The sequence below is a fragment of the Tenrec ecaudatus genome, chromosome 18, assembly GCF_050624435.1.
Source record: "Tenrec ecaudatus isolate mTenEca1 chromosome 18, mTenEca1.hap1, whole genome shotgun sequence".
In the NCBI taxonomy this organism is placed as follows: Eukaryota; Metazoa; Chordata; class Mammalia; order Afrosoricida; family Tenrecidae; genus Tenrec; species Tenrec ecaudatus.
In genome coordinates, this window is record NC_134547.1 from 64,322,784 (window position 1) to 64,341,695 (window position 18,912).

The 18,912-nt window shown below is 42.2% G+C and overlaps 1 protein-coding gene across 1 annotated transcript in view; it reads right to left on the reverse strand.

Moving 5' to 3' along the window:
- The window catches only part of GLG1 (golgi glycoprotein 1), a 138,255-nt gene that overhangs the window by 16,552 nt on the left and 102,791 nt on the right, over positions 1 to 18,912 (reverse strand). The window contains exons 10-16 of the mRNA XM_075536242.1: positions 18,084 to 18,185; positions 13,767 to 13,923; positions 11,215 to 11,352; positions 6,802 to 6,888; positions 5,463 to 5,525; positions 4,639 to 4,752; positions 792 to 880 (exon numbers count right to left, since the gene is read on the reverse strand). Of these exons, the coding sequence (XP_075392357.1) occupies positions 792 to 880; positions 4,639 to 4,752; positions 5,463 to 5,525; positions 6,802 to 6,888; positions 11,215 to 11,352; positions 13,767 to 13,923; positions 18,084 to 18,185 (750 nt within the window). The remainder of the gene's footprint in view (positions 1 to 791; positions 881 to 4,638; positions 4,753 to 5,462; positions 5,526 to 6,801; positions 6,889 to 11,214; positions 11,353 to 13,766; positions 13,924 to 18,083; positions 18,186 to 18,912) is intronic.

The following is an 18,912-nucleotide window of genomic DNA, read 5'->3' on the forward strand; positions in this document are numbered from 1 at the left end:
ATGCTGAGACCTGTGAAGCCATGTGGTGGAGACAGCCCTGTGATGCTTCCACCGGCATTGGATCCACAAGACTTTTTACCAACCAGCCTGTGATCTTCCTGCATTCTGTATCATTGCATGCGCTGTGTGAATCTGAAGAGAAATTTATAGACTAGTATCAGACATATGGGCTAATATTGGACTTAAGGACTCCATCTGGACTGGGGTGGGATAGCTTCTCAATTTAAAATTGCTCTTTGATAGAAAGCTCTTTGTTTTGCTTCATTTGATTGGTTTCTTATTTTTTTTTAGTAATTTTATTGGGAGCTCTTTTTTTTTTTAATTGGGAGCTCTTACAGGTCTTATAACATTCCATACATCAACTGTATCAAGCATATTTGCACATATGTTGGAACCATCATTTCCAAGACATTTTTTCTTCTTGAGCCCTTGGTATAAGCTATATATATACATGTATGGGTGAGTATCTCTGAATTTGATTCTCTAGTCAACCTGGTCTAACACACACACACACACACAAATTTCCTTATCCAATGATCTATCAAGTAGACAGCTTGAGCCTGGAGAGAATCAAGGCACTCCATTTAAGAATTAACACCAGTTATGCCTCTGGCAGCTGTAAAAATTATCTGTCCATGCTATCCAATTATTGGCTATCGGATCACAGGTGACACACCGGAAGTCTCAGGGCTCATCCTGCTAGACAAGAGGAGGTGGTGTGACACCCTGGAGATGGACTCAGTAGCTAAGAGAGACATGGGAAGCAGGACGATCAATTAGAAATCACATACTTCTTTTTGATGTTGGGGCAAAGTTTCAACACATCCTCCTTGCAGGCCATTTTAAATTTGTAAGAAAACCGAAAATCCTTCATCTGGACCTGAAAGGTAAGAAAGAAAATGAGACACTTTGTGGCAAGTTCTAGTCAGTAGTGGTGTGGTGACATTTTATTCAACTGTTTCTAAGACCCCGCAAGGTTGGCCCTGTCTCTCTCTGAGCTCATTATCCGTCACTCCTCCCGTTACGCTCCCGCTAAGGACCCAGGCTTCCAATCACATTTACGCTTTTCCTTCTGCCTGAAAGATTCTCCCTGGATCTTTGCAAGTTTTGTCCTCTTCTTTACGGCTGAATTCTAATGTCTTCTCCCAGAGTATTCTTCTTCCTCGATGCTGGACCTCCTTTACTTTGGTTTATATTTCTTCAGGACCCACCGGAATTGTGTATTTAAAGTGAAGGTATCTCTTTGAAGACTAAGGTGTACCTGAATAAAGCCATCGTATTTTCCAACACACACACACACACCCCACCCCCACTACTCCCCAGTCTCAGAAGAAATACAGCCAGATTGCTCCTTGGAAGTGTGGATGTGGAGACCTTGTTGGGAACACGCTGGATGTCCTGGAGCAGTGAGTTGTGCTGAGTAGAGAGTCTATGGCAGAAAGAACCCTCAGGGACATGGTGGACATAGTGGCTACATCGATGGGCTCAAACACAGCAAGGGTTCCAATGATGGCAACACACTAGGCAGTATTTTTTCTGCTCTACAAAGGTTTGCTATGAAATGAATTCCAACTTGACAGTACCTAACAACCATCTTGTTGTTAATGCCTCTTTAACTCTCATATAAAATTCAAAAGGTCAGGGTTTTATCTTGGTCAGCATGCACTTGGAAGACACTCAATAGCATCACGTGTAGACACAAACTGTCCCAGAAGATGTGACTTTAACAAAGAGGACCAGATGTCTGCTTTCTGGAGTGGAAACTCCTGGTACTCCAGATCCTTTAGCAATGTGGTACCTGTAAAGAGGATGATCTGACACTACACGTGAATGTAACGAAGCATGAGGTCCAGTGCCCGTTTGCATTCTGAGCCCTACTGACTCTACAGGACCCAACACTCTGCTGCTTGTTCTCAGAACTGCAAATCTGTAAAGGAGCGGCTGGATGGCTTGAACTGTGGTACTTGCAGTTAGCAACCAAACGTTTAAACCAATGTGCCACCAAGGCTTCTTAGACCCGAGCACGATGATTATTTTTAAAGGAGGGGCTTACCATCCAGCAATGATGCACTCACATACCGTTGAGCCACTGTACTAACCAGTAAAAACAATACACCTCAGTAACTGGTAAGGAAGAGGCACGAGGACCTCACAAGGAAAGCAGTCAGAAATAGGAGGAATGTCTACAAACAACTGCTGCTTCTGCTACAAGACCACAACTGGATGGTGCCTGGCCACCATGACCCAGCATGTGGACTCAAGACTCCTAATCAAAAAGGGGAAAGCGAATAGAACTGCAGATCCTCATAGAGTCTAGACTGAAAGGAGCCCTGAGATAATCTTTAAACCTTACACCTTACGATAGGCCCTGAGGTGATCTTAAAACTGAAAAAGACCTGCCTTCATCTACCAAGGTGGGACCAGCCTGGCAACAGTCAACTTAATATATCAGACAGGGACCGTAAGGAGCAGTGAGCTCACTAGGAGATACAACGTCCCTCACTGACCCATGGCCCTGCAGGGACAACACTGGAGACACAGTGTGGGAATTCTGCCCCATCTGATCCCACTACACCAAGGCAAAACGCTAAGGGCGTGCAACAGAACAGCAAAGGGAACAGAGTAACAAAGTCCCTAGGGAATACCAAAAATAGCCTTTTTGGGTCAGGGCGTGGCCCCCTATCAGACCTGACTGGAAAACACTCCTAAAGGCCAACAGTCTTTGAACTAACTACAAGCTTTGATTTTTTGAACTATCAGCTTTTCTTTTTTGTTGTGGTGTTTTTTTTTGGGGGGGGGGTCATTGGCTTTTTGTTGTTGTTTTCTTTTCTTTTATTATTTGGTTTTGCTCTGTCTTGTTTTTGTGCATGTTATTATCTCCGCAGGTCTGTCTAAATAAGGTAGTGTGGATGAACAATCTGGAGGAGAAAACAACGGGACCGACAGTTCCCAGGGAACATGGAAGAGGGGGAGGTGGGGGCAAAGGAAGTGGTGCTAACAAACCTAGGGACAAGGGAACAACAAATGATCCAAATCAGTGGAGAGGAGGGTGTAAGAGGCCTGGTAGGGCATGATCAAGGGTAATGTAACCAAAAGGAATTACTGAAACCCAAATGAAGGCTGAGCATGATCGTGGGACAAGAGGAAAGCAAAAGGAAATAGAGGAAAGAGCTAGGAGGCAAAGGGCATTTATAGAGGTCTAAATACAGGCATGCACATATGTAAATATATTTATATATGAGGATGGGGAAATAGATCTATGTGCATATATTTATAGGTTTAGTATTAAGGTAGCAGGAGGACATTGGTTTTCTACTCAAGTACTCCCTCAATGCAAGAACACTTTGTTCTATTAAACTGGCATTCCATGATGCTCACCTACCGGACACAATCACTGAAGATAAAGAGGGGGCATAAGCAAATGTGGTGAAAAAAGCTGATGGAGCCCAGCTATCAAAAGATATAGCATTTGGGGTCTTAAAGGTAAATAAGCAGTCACCTAGCTCAGAAGCAACAAAGCCCACATGGAAGAAGCACACAAGCCTGTGCGATCACAAGGTGCTAAAGGGATCAGTTATCAGGCATCAAAGAACAAAAAAATCATATCATTGTGAATGATGGGGTGTGCAGAGTGGGGACCCAAAGCCCACCTGTAGACAACTGGACATCCATTACGGAAGGGTTATGAGGAGGAAATGTGCTGTTCAGGGTGCAGTGTAGCAATGATGAATTTTCCTCTAGTTCCTAAATGCTTCCTCCCCCTCTCCCCACAACTATCATGATCTTAAATCTACCTTACAAGTCTGGCTAGACCAGAGGATGTACACTGGTACAGGTAGGAACTGGAAATATGGGGAACTCAGGACCAGTGGTGAGAGTGGTGATACTGGGAGGGTGGAGGGAGGGTCGGGTAGAAAGGGGGAACCAATTTCAGGGATCTACATATAACCTCCTCCCTTGGGGACAGACAACAGAAAAGTTGAAGTGAAACTTCGGACAGTGTAAAATGACAAAATAATAATTTATAAATTATCAGGGGTTCATGAGGGAGGGGGGAGCAGGGAAGGAGGGGGAAAATGAGGAGCTGATGCCAGAGGCTTAAGTGGAGAGCAATTGTTTGAGAATGATGAGGGCAGCGAATGTACAAATGTACTTTATACAATTGATGTATGTATGGATTGTGATTTAAGAGTTGTATGAGCCCCAATAAAATGATTTAAAAAAGGGGGGGGGCAGTGAACTTATCCAATTAAGCAGAAATAACTCAGAAAAAGAGGGTGAGAGTGGCTGTACAACTTGAAGAACGCAACCAATGTTACTAAGTTATATCTCTTGGAACTGGTGAACTGGTGTATGTTCTGCTGTGTATGTTAACAACAATAACTAGAACACAGAAGAAAAAACTTTATAATTAAACAAGCAAGGTCACTAAAAGGGGAAATCCCTGCTCTCCTTGTCCCTGCCCGTACTAGACTGATGCTTCCCAAAGGGACAAACTATGTCTTCTCTGTCCCTGCACTCCCGGGAGCTTAACCAAGTGCATGGCCACATGGCCACAGAGAGAAAGGCCACGTGTGTTAAGAGCAGAATAAAGAGGCTACATGTTTGGAGAAATGCCTTCAGCTACGAGGTACTGACCAGCTGGAAGTGGGTGACTCCAATGCTGCACTTGTCATTCATATCCTTCTGGTGCTTGTTTCGTATCAGACACTCCATCAGGTCTCCAGAGTCTATCTGGTTATCTGCTACATCCTGAGGAAGACAGTGCACAGTTCTATTCATTTGTAACAAATGAGAAGCAAAACCTGCAACCAAACTCCGGGACAAAGCAAACGGGCCTCACTCTAGAGGACTTGGCAAACAGAGCTACGGTCCGTTGTCTGAAAACAAGCCTGGGGTCAGCACTGAGTAGAATAAACCCTCCGTCACAAGCTGCTCTGCAGGAAACTCCAACCACGACAGGCTCTCGGCAGTGCTTGGAGCCCTCCTTAGGTGGTGTGCTGCACTCTGTAACTGAACACCTTTCCTGAGACGATGCCAGCAGCGGGCATGAGAGAGAATGCTGAACAGCTTCCTGGCTCCCTATCCTCATGGGTCACAATGTGCAGTTTGTTACAAGGCAACAGACCACTCCGTCTTGAGCTGGAAGAAACTGCTGGAAGGGAAACCCTGTTACTGGTAAAAATAATTGGGACCGATGTATCAGAAACAATTCAACTCAACGAATAGGGGTTTCCCTGCACCATGTTGCCTTATGAAGAGCCAAAAATAATTGCTGCCAATCATTTGCTTGGCAACGGACCATCAAATAAGGCTGGTCCAGGTGGGCACCAGCCCTCTCTTGATCTTGTTTGCCTTTCCCTTTAGCCATGGAAGCTCAGGTGCGACGAACACCGAGGGCAGAGACAGGTCCCAGGGACTCTGCTTCTGTCGTCACCACTGCTTCTCCAAACATCACTTACGTGGCAGAAGTTCTGAATGATGGGCTCACAGGCTCTCATCAGCAAGGCTTCAATTTGAATATCCTGTGGAAGATTAAATATATTATTAATTCTGCGTTGGAAAGGATAATGGTAAGTGCAATAGAAGTGCGAGGAGAGAGGGAGTTTTTTCTGAACTAGTGACACTAGATATGTAAATACTGTTATGCATACATTTGACAGCCATTCTAATATTTAGAAGGATAGATAGAATTGCTTCTAGATTGCAGTTTGAATAGCCAATGTCCCAAAGGCAGATTCCCTGTTTTCCTCAACAGATGAGAAGGCAGGATTAGGAAACGGTGGGTGTGAAAACACCTCCCGCAAGTATTAAGAGTATATAAAAATCTTACAGTTTGGCACAAATGCTAAGCAGTTAAAAACACAAATAAGTACAAATGACCTCTGTCTTTAGTTTATCAGATGATAAGCCAGACCACTGCCCTCGAATCAGATGACAAACTGCTCTCCTGGAGCAGATATGGCATGCTTTCAGCAGTGCAACCCGTGATGAACTCATGTCTTCCAGCATAATTACACACCACAGTGTAATTTAAAGTAGTGCCAATTTTGACCATTTGAACTCATTCCATAAGTCTCACTGCTGTCAATCGCCCCCTGCCTTCTGCCATGCATCATTTCAAGTCCCTCTTCCAACATGAAACCTCTTCCTTCTGCCAAGGAGAGCAGTCAGCTGCACAGTGGGAAAATGCACCGAGGACCGAGGTGGGGCCTTTCCTTGTGAGTTCTTCAACCAGCACGTTTTCTTTTGCACTCCAGTTTTCAAATGTGTGCTGCCTTCCCATATCTTCTGACATCTCCTCTCCTCTTAAGTACGTGAGCTTTGAAAGTCCATTTTTAATCATTGGAGTGGGTTTTAAGTTGGGATAAACATCAACAGATATGTTCAAGCTTCCACGATTAACTGGACATCACAAGTTTTATTTTGGACAATGCAGAAACCTTACCAGATGACCTAAAAGGGCGACCAGTAAACGAAGAGACGTGCTCAGCCTACTCTTGAACGTGAGTAAGATCTAAAGCACTGTTGTTCTTCCATGTGGGAAGGACAACTACCATCTTTTCTGAGGAGGACAAAAGGCATGTCTGGGATTACTCTAGTGCGGGAAGAAAACCAAACCACTAATGCAAACAATACTTGCCCGCAACAAGCAGGAAAGGGATTCTGGAAGCAACAGAATGCACTGTTCTAGAAAATAAGTGAGGAGAAATGACGAGCCTTCTTTTGTTTCAGAAAGGAGGAAGCGCTACGGAAGGACCAAGGAGAGCTGCAGACAGGCACTCGACTCTCTCTGCTTACCTCGGACTCCAGCTCTGTGAGGTTCCCGACTATATCCCTGCACTCCACAGCCAAGTCGTCGAGATGGTCCTGGAGGCACTCGAGCTCCTGCAAAGGAACAAGAAATCCCTTAGCACCTGTGTGCTACATAAATAACGAAGGGGGCAGAGACACTGGTGTCTTGTTCCTTTGCAATGGCTCTTGAGTTTTAAGCAGAAATACCTCACTGAACAAAGCATAAAGTTTTATTAAATTCTAGACCCTGAGGTTGTTGAAAGGTCCTTGTGTAATAAGATCGTTAAGATGGATAAGGGGTACAATAGCCAGGCGAATCCACCAGAAGACTACATCTCCAAGACCACCAAGATCTACCTTTCAGGTGTATTCAGAGTCAAAAAATACAATCATTAACACCTTGTTATTTCATTGCTAGCTTGTGCTTGGCTCTTTTCTTCTCATTTTAAAAGTTGTATTGCAATAATGACCTTACTGACCAGTAGCACATTCACACTGAAAGATTCTTTTACGACTACATGGGCAACAAAGGCCAGGGCCCAGGGTGTAGAATACAGTCACAGAGCTTCCCCTCCTGCGAGTCAGACCTGTGATTCCAACCCTGAAAGGAAACGCTCAACCAAGTGACCACACTCATCTACAGGCCTCTGACAGCTATCTTGTCTTCACTGTGAGAATCCATTTTCCCCTGAGCAACCTTGCAGTAACGGTCTATTACTACTACTTTTAGAGCTTGGAAGCGTAACACTTTCCTAAAGCATGCCCATGGCCATACACCCTGCCAAGTGCTCTGTGAAGGACTGATAGAATGAGGAAGGAGGAAGAGGGCTGTAAGAATCCCACAACAGGGGTAAATAGGCAGTGGGGAGGCATAGAGAATATGCAAAGCACACCAGACCGTGGGATCCAAAAATGATACCAACAGCTATATATGATGAAGGAAAACGTATCAGAGCTTAAAATGTGAGCACCCGATTTGTAGAAAGTGGGAGCCCCAAATCCATCGGCAGACTATTTAGTCGTATTACGTCTCTGGCAGAAACCCTCTAGAAGGAACTGAACAGCTTTACCACTAGACAGATGATTCTAAATTGATTATGGTGGATCAAACCATGGTATAATATACTTGGTCAGTTGACCTCTCTCTTGACCCAATCTGAATTTGCTCTAGGCTCAAATATTTCTCGTTCCATGACAGAAATTTCTCTGGCTTTTAAAATATTGTTGGTAGTCTTTTCTTTCTTACTCTTTAAAAAAAATCTTTATATTATTATTTTCTTCTTTGTTTCATTTTGCTTTTTATTGTTTCAGTTAGGTTTTGCAGTTTATGATGCACTGAATATGTTGCATACAGACAATAACTGATACAATAGCTTATCAGAAAGGGAGAGGGAATTGGGGAGCAAACAATGAATGTGGGAGGGGGCATTAGAACCGAAGGCGATGACGTTTATACAACTTTTGACAAAAGCAATTTAACTATGTAAGTGTATGTGAATGCTATATCAAAAAGACTACTTTAGTTTTAAAAAAAAAAACCCTCACTGAACCATGTCGCTGCGGGGGACAGCACTAGAGACCCAGTGCGGGAATAGTGCTCGGTCTGCCCCATCACGCTGCAGGGAGGCACTGAGGGCATGCAGCAGAGCAGCATGTGGAGCAGAGTGTGGTACCCTATCAGACTCGACTGGAAACCACTGGTAAAGGGCAACAAACAGACCTTGAACTATGTATAGGCTTTTCCAATTTTGTCAGTGGCTTTCTTTTTGTTATTATTATATTGTTCTTGCTTTCTGCTGCTGTTGTTATTGTTTGGCTGGTTTTGACTTCCTTTGTTGTTTTATTTGGCTTTGCCTGGTTTTTGCACTAATTAATGTATTTGCATGTCAATCTAGATAAGACATGCAGGAGAAAAAATTTGGAGATGAAAAGAATGGGACCAATGGTTCCAGAGGGATATGGGAGAAAGGAAGGCAGCAGGGGAGGGTGTGGGGTGTGGGGCCCAATCCAGGGACAAGGGAACAACAAGTGAACTAAAATCAATGGAGAGAAGGTCATAGGATGCCTAGTGGGGCTCAGTCAAGGGCAATGTAACAGCGAAGGCTGAACATGGTGGGGCAAGAGGGAAGTAAAAAGGAAATAGAGGAAAGAACCAAGAGGCAAAGGGCACTTGTAGAGGTTTAAATACAGGAATGTACGTATGTAAATATGTATATAATGAGAGGGGAACAGAACTATGTACTCATATCTACATATTAAGAATTAGGATGCAGATGGACATTGGGCCTTAACTCAAGTACTCCCTCAACACAAGAACACTGGGTTCTAACAATTTGGCATTCTGTCATGCTCACCTTCCCAACATGATCACTGAAAACAAAATGGGTACATAAGCAAATGTGAAGAAAGTTGATGGTGCCCAGCTATCAAAAGATATAGTCTGTGGTCTTAAAGTCTTGAAGTTAAACGAGCGGCTATGTAGCTCAGAATCAACAAAACCCACATGGAAGAAGCACACTAGTTTGTGTGATCATGAGGTATTGATGGGATCAGGTATCAAAGACCCAGAATAAAACCAAACCCAAGGTGAATGGGGGGCGGGCGGCGGCGAGAACGGGACATGGAGCGGAGACCCAGTGCCCATCTGTTGACAACTGGACATCCCCTCACAGAGGGGTCACAGGGAAGAGAAGAGCCAGTCAGAGTGCACTATAGCACTGATGAAACACACAATATTCCTCTAGTTCTTTGGTGCTTCCTTCACCCCACTACCATGACCTCAATTCCACCTTACAAATCAGATTAGACCAGAGCATGCACACTGCTACAGATAAGAGCCCTAGACAAAGGGAATCCAGGATAGAAAAACCCCTCAGGGCCAACAATGAGAGTGGAGATAGCAGGAGGATTAGGGGATGGTGGGGGGAGGAAGGGGGAATTGATCACAAGAATCAACCTAGAACCATCCCCCCAGGTGGATGAATTACAGAAAAGTGGGTGAGAGGCGAGGGAGGGCAATTTAAGATATGGAAAAAATAAGTTATAACTTATCAATGGTTCATGAGGGAGGTTGGGCGGGGAAGAAATGGGGAGCCAATATCAGGGGCTCAAGTTCCATGAGAATGCTTTGAAAATGGTGATGGCAGCAGCATATGTGCAGATGTGCTTAACACACGGGAGGAATGTATGGATTGTGATAAGGGTTGTATGTGCCCCAATAAAATGATTTTTTAAAAAGAATATAATTTAAAAAAAAGAATATAATTAATGGCACTTAATTATACATTAGAAGTTGTTAAATTGGAGAATGTTTTGTTGTGTATATTTTAGCCATAATTAAAAAAATAATTACATGAATAGCAATGGGCACAAGGAAGTAAAAGTAAATGTTCTAAAATTCATTGTGGTAATGCTTGTACAACTCTTACTATGATTTAACTACTGAATTGTATATGTGGATGAAGAGCCAATAAAACTGTTTTTAAAATTGCAACAAACATATGGGAAGAAAATAAATGGCTAAGGGATGAACTGCTACGTAGTGAAGTGCTCTAATTTTGACTTGATTATAAGCACAAAAAGAGACTGTTCCTTGGGATTCCACACCACCACGCCCTATACTTCACCAGGGAGAAGATGCACACAGCTGCATGCTCAAACAACAAACTGGGCAAGCCTACAGCCAGGTAGAAATGCAATTTGGGAACCTGAGTTCACAGCTAGTCCTCGCACGAAGCGGACTTCTTTGCCGGTAAGAGACCTACTAGAATGAAAGGGACAGCCAGCAGGGCCCCTGGTGGACCGCTCAGTCCTCTGGCCTTCGAGGAGCGGCCGCTACATTTCACTGCTCTCACTCATGTTTGCCAAGCACCAAATGGAAAAAAACAACCCCCCCATGTACCTCACAGCACTGCTTTAAGGCCGGCACACCAGCATTTATGCATGCATGTGCATATTTATACTCTGCCTTACCTGAAAGGGACTTACTGTAGCGTACGGAACTGAGAAAACTGGGTGGGAAGGCAAGATAAAATAAACTAAAACCCAGTACGAAAAGAGGCAGGAAAAGATGTCAATCACAGGGAAATGGAGAGGCTAGCACACAAAATGCAATCTCTCACACTTGTCTTTTGATACCAGACTTTCTACAACATAACACAGAGAGGGGGATAGAATTAACTACAAAGTGCACTAATACAAAAATGAACTGGCTGTCTAGAACAAAGAGAGCTTATTCCTGGGAATTTCTTATAAAGAGGACACTGAATAATGTGATAACTCATGTCCACGAAGCAGAGAGAGAGAGAGAGAGAGAGAGAGAGAGAGAGAGAGAGAGAGAGAGAGAGAGAGTGAGTTCATGCAGCCTGCCCTCTACACGAAATCAGTAACACAGTATTTGCAGGGGGTTCAAGTCCCCACCTGTCCGGTCTCCGTTTTTTCACTACACCACTTGCCCAGGTCAATCAGGCACTTGTCTTGCAGGGCAGGGTCCAGCTTCACATCCATGGCCCGCTGGTGCAGGATCCTCTGGACTTCAGCTCGGCACTCCCTCGAGAGCTACGGGAGAAAGAACCATACATTAGCGGGGAAAACCAAAAGCAAGAGGACACTATAGAAAAAGCCAACTTGCTGCCAGGGAATGAACAAGTAACTTTATACAAGCAACTATCAATTTTATACTTCCAGTTTCTTTCAGAATAAGAATTTACAACTAAAATGGAGGATGGTGAAAAGTCACTATTTCTAGCAATGCATTGATACATTTGGCTTCTTCTAAAACATGGTAGGAAGCCATATCCTTTCTTGGGAGGGTCCATATAAAAGTAAACTGGCTGCATTCATATTAGGTTTGCTTGAGATTTTTTTTTTTTTTGGCTTAGAAGGAATTTGCTACTTTCTACAAGCACAGAAGAAAGTTGGTATTTATCAAAACTCAGAACAAGCAAGAAACTGTGGAAGCAACAGTTATTACAAGGTAGGATTCGCCTTTTCTAGGTGGGCTATATAGCATCAGCAAAAGGTGAAGTAGGTGAGAACCATCTTTTGAGAAGGGCTGAGGAAACTGTCACTGAGAGCCACAGACTGCCTCCCTAGTGAACTGGGGGCACGCCCACACCCCACCTACCATTTACCAGAGAAGGGAATTCCTACTGTCACAAGCAGCAAGGCCCCAGGAGAGACACCGGTGAGGCTTGGCTAGCCGGTACTGAAAGGAGCCCCAGTGACACAGGGGCTAACAGCTGGCTGTGAAGCCCAAGGTTGACAGCTTGCACCTACTTGCTCCCAGGGAGAAAAGCTGCCATAGTCTGCAGCTGTGGAGATTTCAGCCTTGGGGCAAGTTCTACTCTGTCCGGTTGGAATTGCCTAACAACAAATAGTTTTTTGGGGATGTGGGTTGGGTGGATAATGAAAAGCTCCTTATATGGTAAGCACCACCACCACCACATTCCCATATATGACATGTCTTTCCATTTGGGTCTCTTGAGTAGGAATCCTACTGAACAGCCAGACTTTTACTTTATGCTCAGGAGAAGTACTTATAAATATAAGAGAATTCCAACTCTACTTTCTGTAACTAAGGCAGAAATGAAATGCAATGAAGTATCTCAGGCGCTGTACAAAGGCTACACTGAAGTAAAGCAGCACATCAACATGGCACCCAGCAAGTCACTGGGCAGCAAATGTAGCCCAAGAGCCAAGCACCCCCCAAAACCAGCGATGTGGGTGAACCCAGGGCATACCCAGAGACTGAGGAATGCGGGCTCCTGCCACAGCTGGTGCCTGGCCAGAGGTAGCTCTTTAATATGCATACTAACCATTTGTGTCCTGGATAAGAGCTTCCAATGGATTTTTTTTCAGTTAAACAAAATTATGGCAGAATTTAATTATCCATGTATGGCTCAGATTTGGGTAATTTAAAGGAGAAAATCTTCTCCTGGGAATCTTCCCCTAACTCACTGAAAACAAAGTTCAAAGGGCTTTAAAGGGCCCTAACATATGCAGACTTAAAATCAGATCATAGTGAGGTACTGGGCTCTTGCTGCCTCCCTTTTAATTATTCAATCTAAGTATTTCTGCACCTCTAGACATCTCTAAGAACTGGTGATTCTTCTCATTTGACAGTAGTGCAATCCTGAGTTTTGCAATGGTTCACACAGGTTTAGCATTTTACTCAAGAAAATGAAATAAAAAAATAAATAAAAGAAAATGAAATCAATGACCAAAATCATCATCATCATCCCAAGGGAAAAAGCTAATGATCAGAGGTATAAGTCACCATGGGAAGTACCAGAAGCAGAGTGAATAATCCAGTAGGCAGCAAAGTTCTATTTTGGTAGAAATTCTATTGGAACAACAAGATGCTTGAGTGTCTGGGAGCACAATGCTACTGACCTGATTATTATGAGTGCGCCTTCCCCAACCGAAACTCTCCAACCTTTTAAGATGCAATCTATAACCCCCCACTCAATTTGCTAAAAGCACAATCATCAAGAACCTGGTACAGCAACTGAGCACCCATGGACTATAGAAGTTTCTAGCAGTTCAGCACTCTCCTCATCAAATATATAAACAGGGCTGCCTAGGATGACAGAAAGCAAAATATAATAGAGAAAATAAATTTTATAAATAAATCACACACACACACATACACACACACACACACACACACACACACACACACACACACACACACACACACACACAACGGGGATTCCAAGAGCCTGACAAGCCACGACCTTGCCAGGAGAGGACATAATTGGATTCCGGCCATGCAGGGACCACCGCAAACATATAAAAAGGGTCTGCCAGCTCTGGGCGGTGACTCACTACTTTCACCCTTTGTGTCATGCAGACCCGCTGGGGGTCTGTCCCCAGTGTATCCTGACTTTACTGCTCAATAAACCTGCTGTGCCCCCTCCTAAAAACAAAATAAAAATTTTAAAGAAACAAAGCCAGTATGGACTGCATACCCTTCTTCCCTGTTCCTCAGTGCGGTAGGCATGTCTATATAAGCAAGAGAAGACGGCTCCGGGAGTCATCATGAGTTCATTGGTCTCGTTCCAGCCGTGTGTGTGACAAAGACGGGAAGCGTCGCCTTGGCACTTACGGTATAACACGGGGTCCAGCCTAGAATGTCAAGAGTCACAACTTAACATACTTTTCTCCTCATACTTTTCAATCGAACAATTGCTAAAGAACTTTTTTTAAAAAAAAAGAATTTTATTGGGGGTTCTTACAGCTCTTGTTACATTCCATACAATTGTTTCAAGCATATTTGTATATATGTTAACCATCATTATTTTCTAAACACTTACATTCTATTTGAGTCCTTGGGATCAGCTCCTCTTTTTACCCTCTCCCCACCCTCCCTACCCCTTGATAAATTCTTATCATCATCATGTCTTACACCGACCGCTGTCTCCCTTCCCCTCTCCTCTCCTGACCTTTGCTAAAGAACTTTTCGAGTCATGGAGTCTATTCTAATAGGTGGTGACTCTCTTTACGGTTTCGGGACTATAAATCTTTATGACCTCATCTGCCTCCCTCTTGTGGCATGATAGTTACACATTGAGTTGGCTAACTACAAGGTCAGCAGTTCTAAACCACTAGTCACTCTTTGGGGGTAAAGAATGGAGCTTTCTACTCCCGTAAAGCATTATGGTCTTGGAAACTCACCTGCTCTATAGGCTCACTGAGTTGGAATTGACTCGATGGTAGTGGAAATAGCAGAATGTAAAAGTACTGATGACTTTTTTTGTAATTAATATCTCGTGACATTCCTGTTTAAATTTACTACAGATGATTTTAGACCTAGCTCAAGGGGAAGCTTGCTATTTTGTCTATGTCAGAAACCTAACATTAGAAAACTAGGCTCAGCGCAACCAAGACTTGGTTGAAACGGCAAAACTAGGGTGTAGCTGCCATCAGACAATTCATTACTTTTATTCAGTAAATGCTTTTTTCTAAGTACAGATCCTACCAGATGGAGTAGATTCTACAAGCTCAGAAAATGCAAGATACACAGAATCTCCATTAAGCTTATTGCTTCCTCCCTAGTAAACCTGTTCTTCCTTTCTTCTATGCAAAGCAGTCTTACAACATTTTGGGTGATTGCATTTTTAGATTATTATAAATTAATAGAATAAATTCATTAGTAAATATTACTATGATAAACAATAATGAGATGAAAGCCATCACAGGAAGTACCAAAACCAGAAAGAATACACCATTAAATAGCAAAAAGATATATTCATGATGGGTTTTAGTGGCCTGGACATGATGATTTATTTGATAGTAATAATGTTTTTCTCAAGAGAAACAACCAAACACCCTTTGAGATTAAATCCCCCCACTCATTTTGTTAAAAGCAAAACCAGACAGAAAGTCTTATATAATTTATTGGTGATTCGTTTATTATATGCATGAATACACTTGTCAATTAAAAAATACAGATTAACATGAAAGTGAATCTGGGGACAAAGCATCGGTAATGAGCCTGCTACTTCTCTTTTCCAAATCAGACCAAGGGATGCTCCCTTCGGTCTATATTGTGCTGTCAGCTTGGGAGTGTGTGTGGTGTGACGTGGTTGTGTGGAGTAATGAAATGAGAACAGAGAGACTAGTTTTTAATGAATCACGCTTAGGACCATGAAGTATTTTTTAGTTTAAAATAACGAAACTGTTTTCTTCTAAAAAGCCATGCTTTTCAAGAAAGTAATTACTCAGTAAATTTGGTTTGGCTGGCATGAGCAAGTATAGGGAAATTCCCACTAATTTTTCTGTCATCATTTTCAAGTTTATTTTGGTGAAAAGAAATAAAGTACCATATATCTGAGTATAAGCTGACCCGAATATCAGCCAAGGCACCTAATTTTACAAGAACTGCATAAAAAAAAGTGCCGAAAAACTTGGCTTATATATGAGCATATATGGTAATTTCTTTCAAGTACAGACTATGGATAAAACAGTTGAGGACACTTCAAAAAGTTTATGGAAAAATGGACCTGAGAACTATTGCCATATTAACCATCAGAACCTAAGGGAATGCCCTAGGCACGCTGGTTTATACAACTGAATCAGGAAGCTGCTGCACTTGGGAGGTAGGAGCAGCAGCCAGATCCATTCCTGGCAGCAGTCGAGGTAGGAAAGGAAAACAAGACTAGGAAAAAAGAAGGGAAACGGTAGCCATTAAATGATAAACTATATTTATAACCATTAGGAAAAGTGACATGACACTATCCCAAAACACAGGGGATAGAAATTCCTTACGATCCAGAAATACCTCTGCTGAATATAACCCAAAGAGCCATAACATGAACAGACATATGCACTTCTGTGTTCACTGCAGCACTATTCTCAAGAGCAAGAATTTGGAAACAGTCCAAATGCCCATTCATAAAAGAATGGATAAAGAAATGTTGATAAATACACACAGTGGAATACTATGAATCACTAAAAAAAGTAACAAAACTATGAAGCACCTCATGAATTGGATGGGCATGGAGAACATTCTGCTGAATGAAGTTAGTCAATCACAAAGGGACAAATAATGCATGAATCACTCCTATAGGGATAACAGCCAAGATGAGGACCTTTGGCGGTTCCTGAAGGAAGGAGGGTTAGGGGAGGAAGATGAACCCAGACCAGAAAAGCATTGCATCAGCAACTGAGGATGGAGCTCTCTGGGGGGGAGAGAAACTAGAGGAGGGGCAGGAAAGAACATGGGGGTTGAGGAGTGCTTTCAATTGTTGAATGCAGAGCCCATGGGTTGAAATGTAACCCCGCCCCCACTTAATTCACAACAAAAAATGATTAAAAAAGAATAGATGGGATGATGGACTTAAATAATATACCATGTATACTTAAGTATAAACCAACCCAAATATCAGCCAAGACACCTAATTTTACTACAAAAACTGCATTTAAAATGTGTGGAAAAATTCGGCTTATACACGAGTACATACGGTAAGCAGGATACTTAAATTCAACATATGGAAATGCTTAATATCAATAAGCCTAATAATTACTAAGAAAGATACTTAGTAAGGTGTAATTTAAGGCAAAATTTCTAACGAAACTACAGTTAAATAAAGAAGACCATTTCCTTGTTTCAGCGCTCAGTTAAGTATTGTTACCATGAATTTCATTTACAACTAAATCTTTTTTTCTTTTACAACTAAATCTTAATGCCTACCAAGATACTATTCTATATCCTATTTGTGTGAATAGCAATTAGTCATAAGAAAAGAATTGTGGGACGGAGGGAGGGACTAAAAAAAAAAGAAGAAAAGAATTGTGATTAAAAATCAATATATATGGAAATAATCGATTCAATGGATTAATGGACCAAGCAAACACCAGTCTCCACAACCTTGTGGCCAGAGGAACTAGATGATTCCTGGCTACCGCCACCAATTACTCTATAAAAGGATAACCTTAGAAGGTCCTAAGATAGAGTGGGAGAAAAATATTTAAAAAAACTCAAAATCATAAATGAGATTACTGACTGGAATGACATAGGTAGAACCCCAGAGACGATGACCCTCAGACTGACCTTCAAGCTAGGAATAAACTAGAAGCACAGTGTCTCCCCAAGAAAAGGAGGAGGGACACAGACAGACAACAAGCAGAAAAAGAGGGGGCGACAGAGGAAAAACAGAATAGGTGATCGTACATTGAGAGGATTACTATAAACGAGTTGAAACTGTGTATGAGTGGATGTAAAACTATAGCTCTTCACCTGATTCACGATAAAAAGTACATGTGCATAGTAATACACAGCCTTCCGCAAGTTCCACCCTACCACCTCTCTGCTTCGGCTAGCAGGATGAGAAAGGAAGAAAATCAACTTGTCATTTATTGAAAAGAACCTTTTAGGGCAAAATAAATTCAATAGCTCTGAATAGTTAAAGAAATAAAGACAGTATAAATTAAAAATCACAAAAATGCTTGGTTACGCTCTTAAGGACAGATTGGAAAAAAGCATGTTATTTTTCTGACCCCATAGGTCCTAGAATTCTTCCTGGAGAGATAGATGCTCATGGAACCAGAATTGTGACCCTGACTTCTAAAGTAATGATGAACACGGATGCTTGCCAGAAGACCCACAGCGTGCCGAGTCTGCGTTTAGACACGGTTCTGAGAGCAACTGAATGAAGAAAATACTACAATCAGCACATGCTAGCCACCTCAGAAAACAACAAAAACAAATGCCTACCAATTATTTCAAAACACAGCAATGCTGATATATGCAAGAGAAGAAACCAAGGCACATCCAAAATGCTTACTTCCAATCTCGAGAGATGAAATACTGCAGTTCTAAGAGACGGTGTTCACAGTCTTCCACCATTTTTTCGGTGTATAAATGCTCCATCAGGCACGAGAGGATCCTGGAAAAGGGGAAATGGTAACATGAGTTCTGACAACATATTCAGAACGCTTACAACATAGGTATTTCCACAGTACTCAGAAAAAGCCATTTAGTTGTTTTCCTAGGGCCAAATTAATTTTTAAAAAATAAAGCCTCTCTCAAATTAACTGACAATCTTGTGCCTTATATCAATTTCAGAGCTGCTTAGCACTTATATAGACTCAGCTTACATGAGATCTGTACACAGTTGCTTAAATTTTAATTATGAAAAATTCCGGCATGCACAAGAGGAGAATCATATACCAACATCCTCTCACGTAACTTTATGAAACAATGGTCATTTTGTTTTATTCCACCCTTACTTGTTGAATAGTTTGAAGGAAATTCTAGAATATGAAAAATAATTTCATTTGTAAATACTTTAGCATGTTTTCCTAAAACATGAACACTTAATATCATCATCATACTGTAAAAAATAAATATCCTATCAGTTTTCAAAATTTTCCAGTCATCTCATATCTTGTCATTTAAGTATCTTTTAATCTGTACTTTTCTTCCTCCTAGCCTCTCCCCTTCCCAACTTTTAGTTAATGTAGTGTTTTTATAGCGATAAATGTTCTTAATCAGTCATAAGTGTGTATGCCAGTCTTCACAGCCACACAGAGCTGCGAGGAAGCACCCTTTTAAGCCAATGGTGATGAGCATGGCTGCCTTTGGCTCACTGTGCATTCTGACAGCTCTGAGCT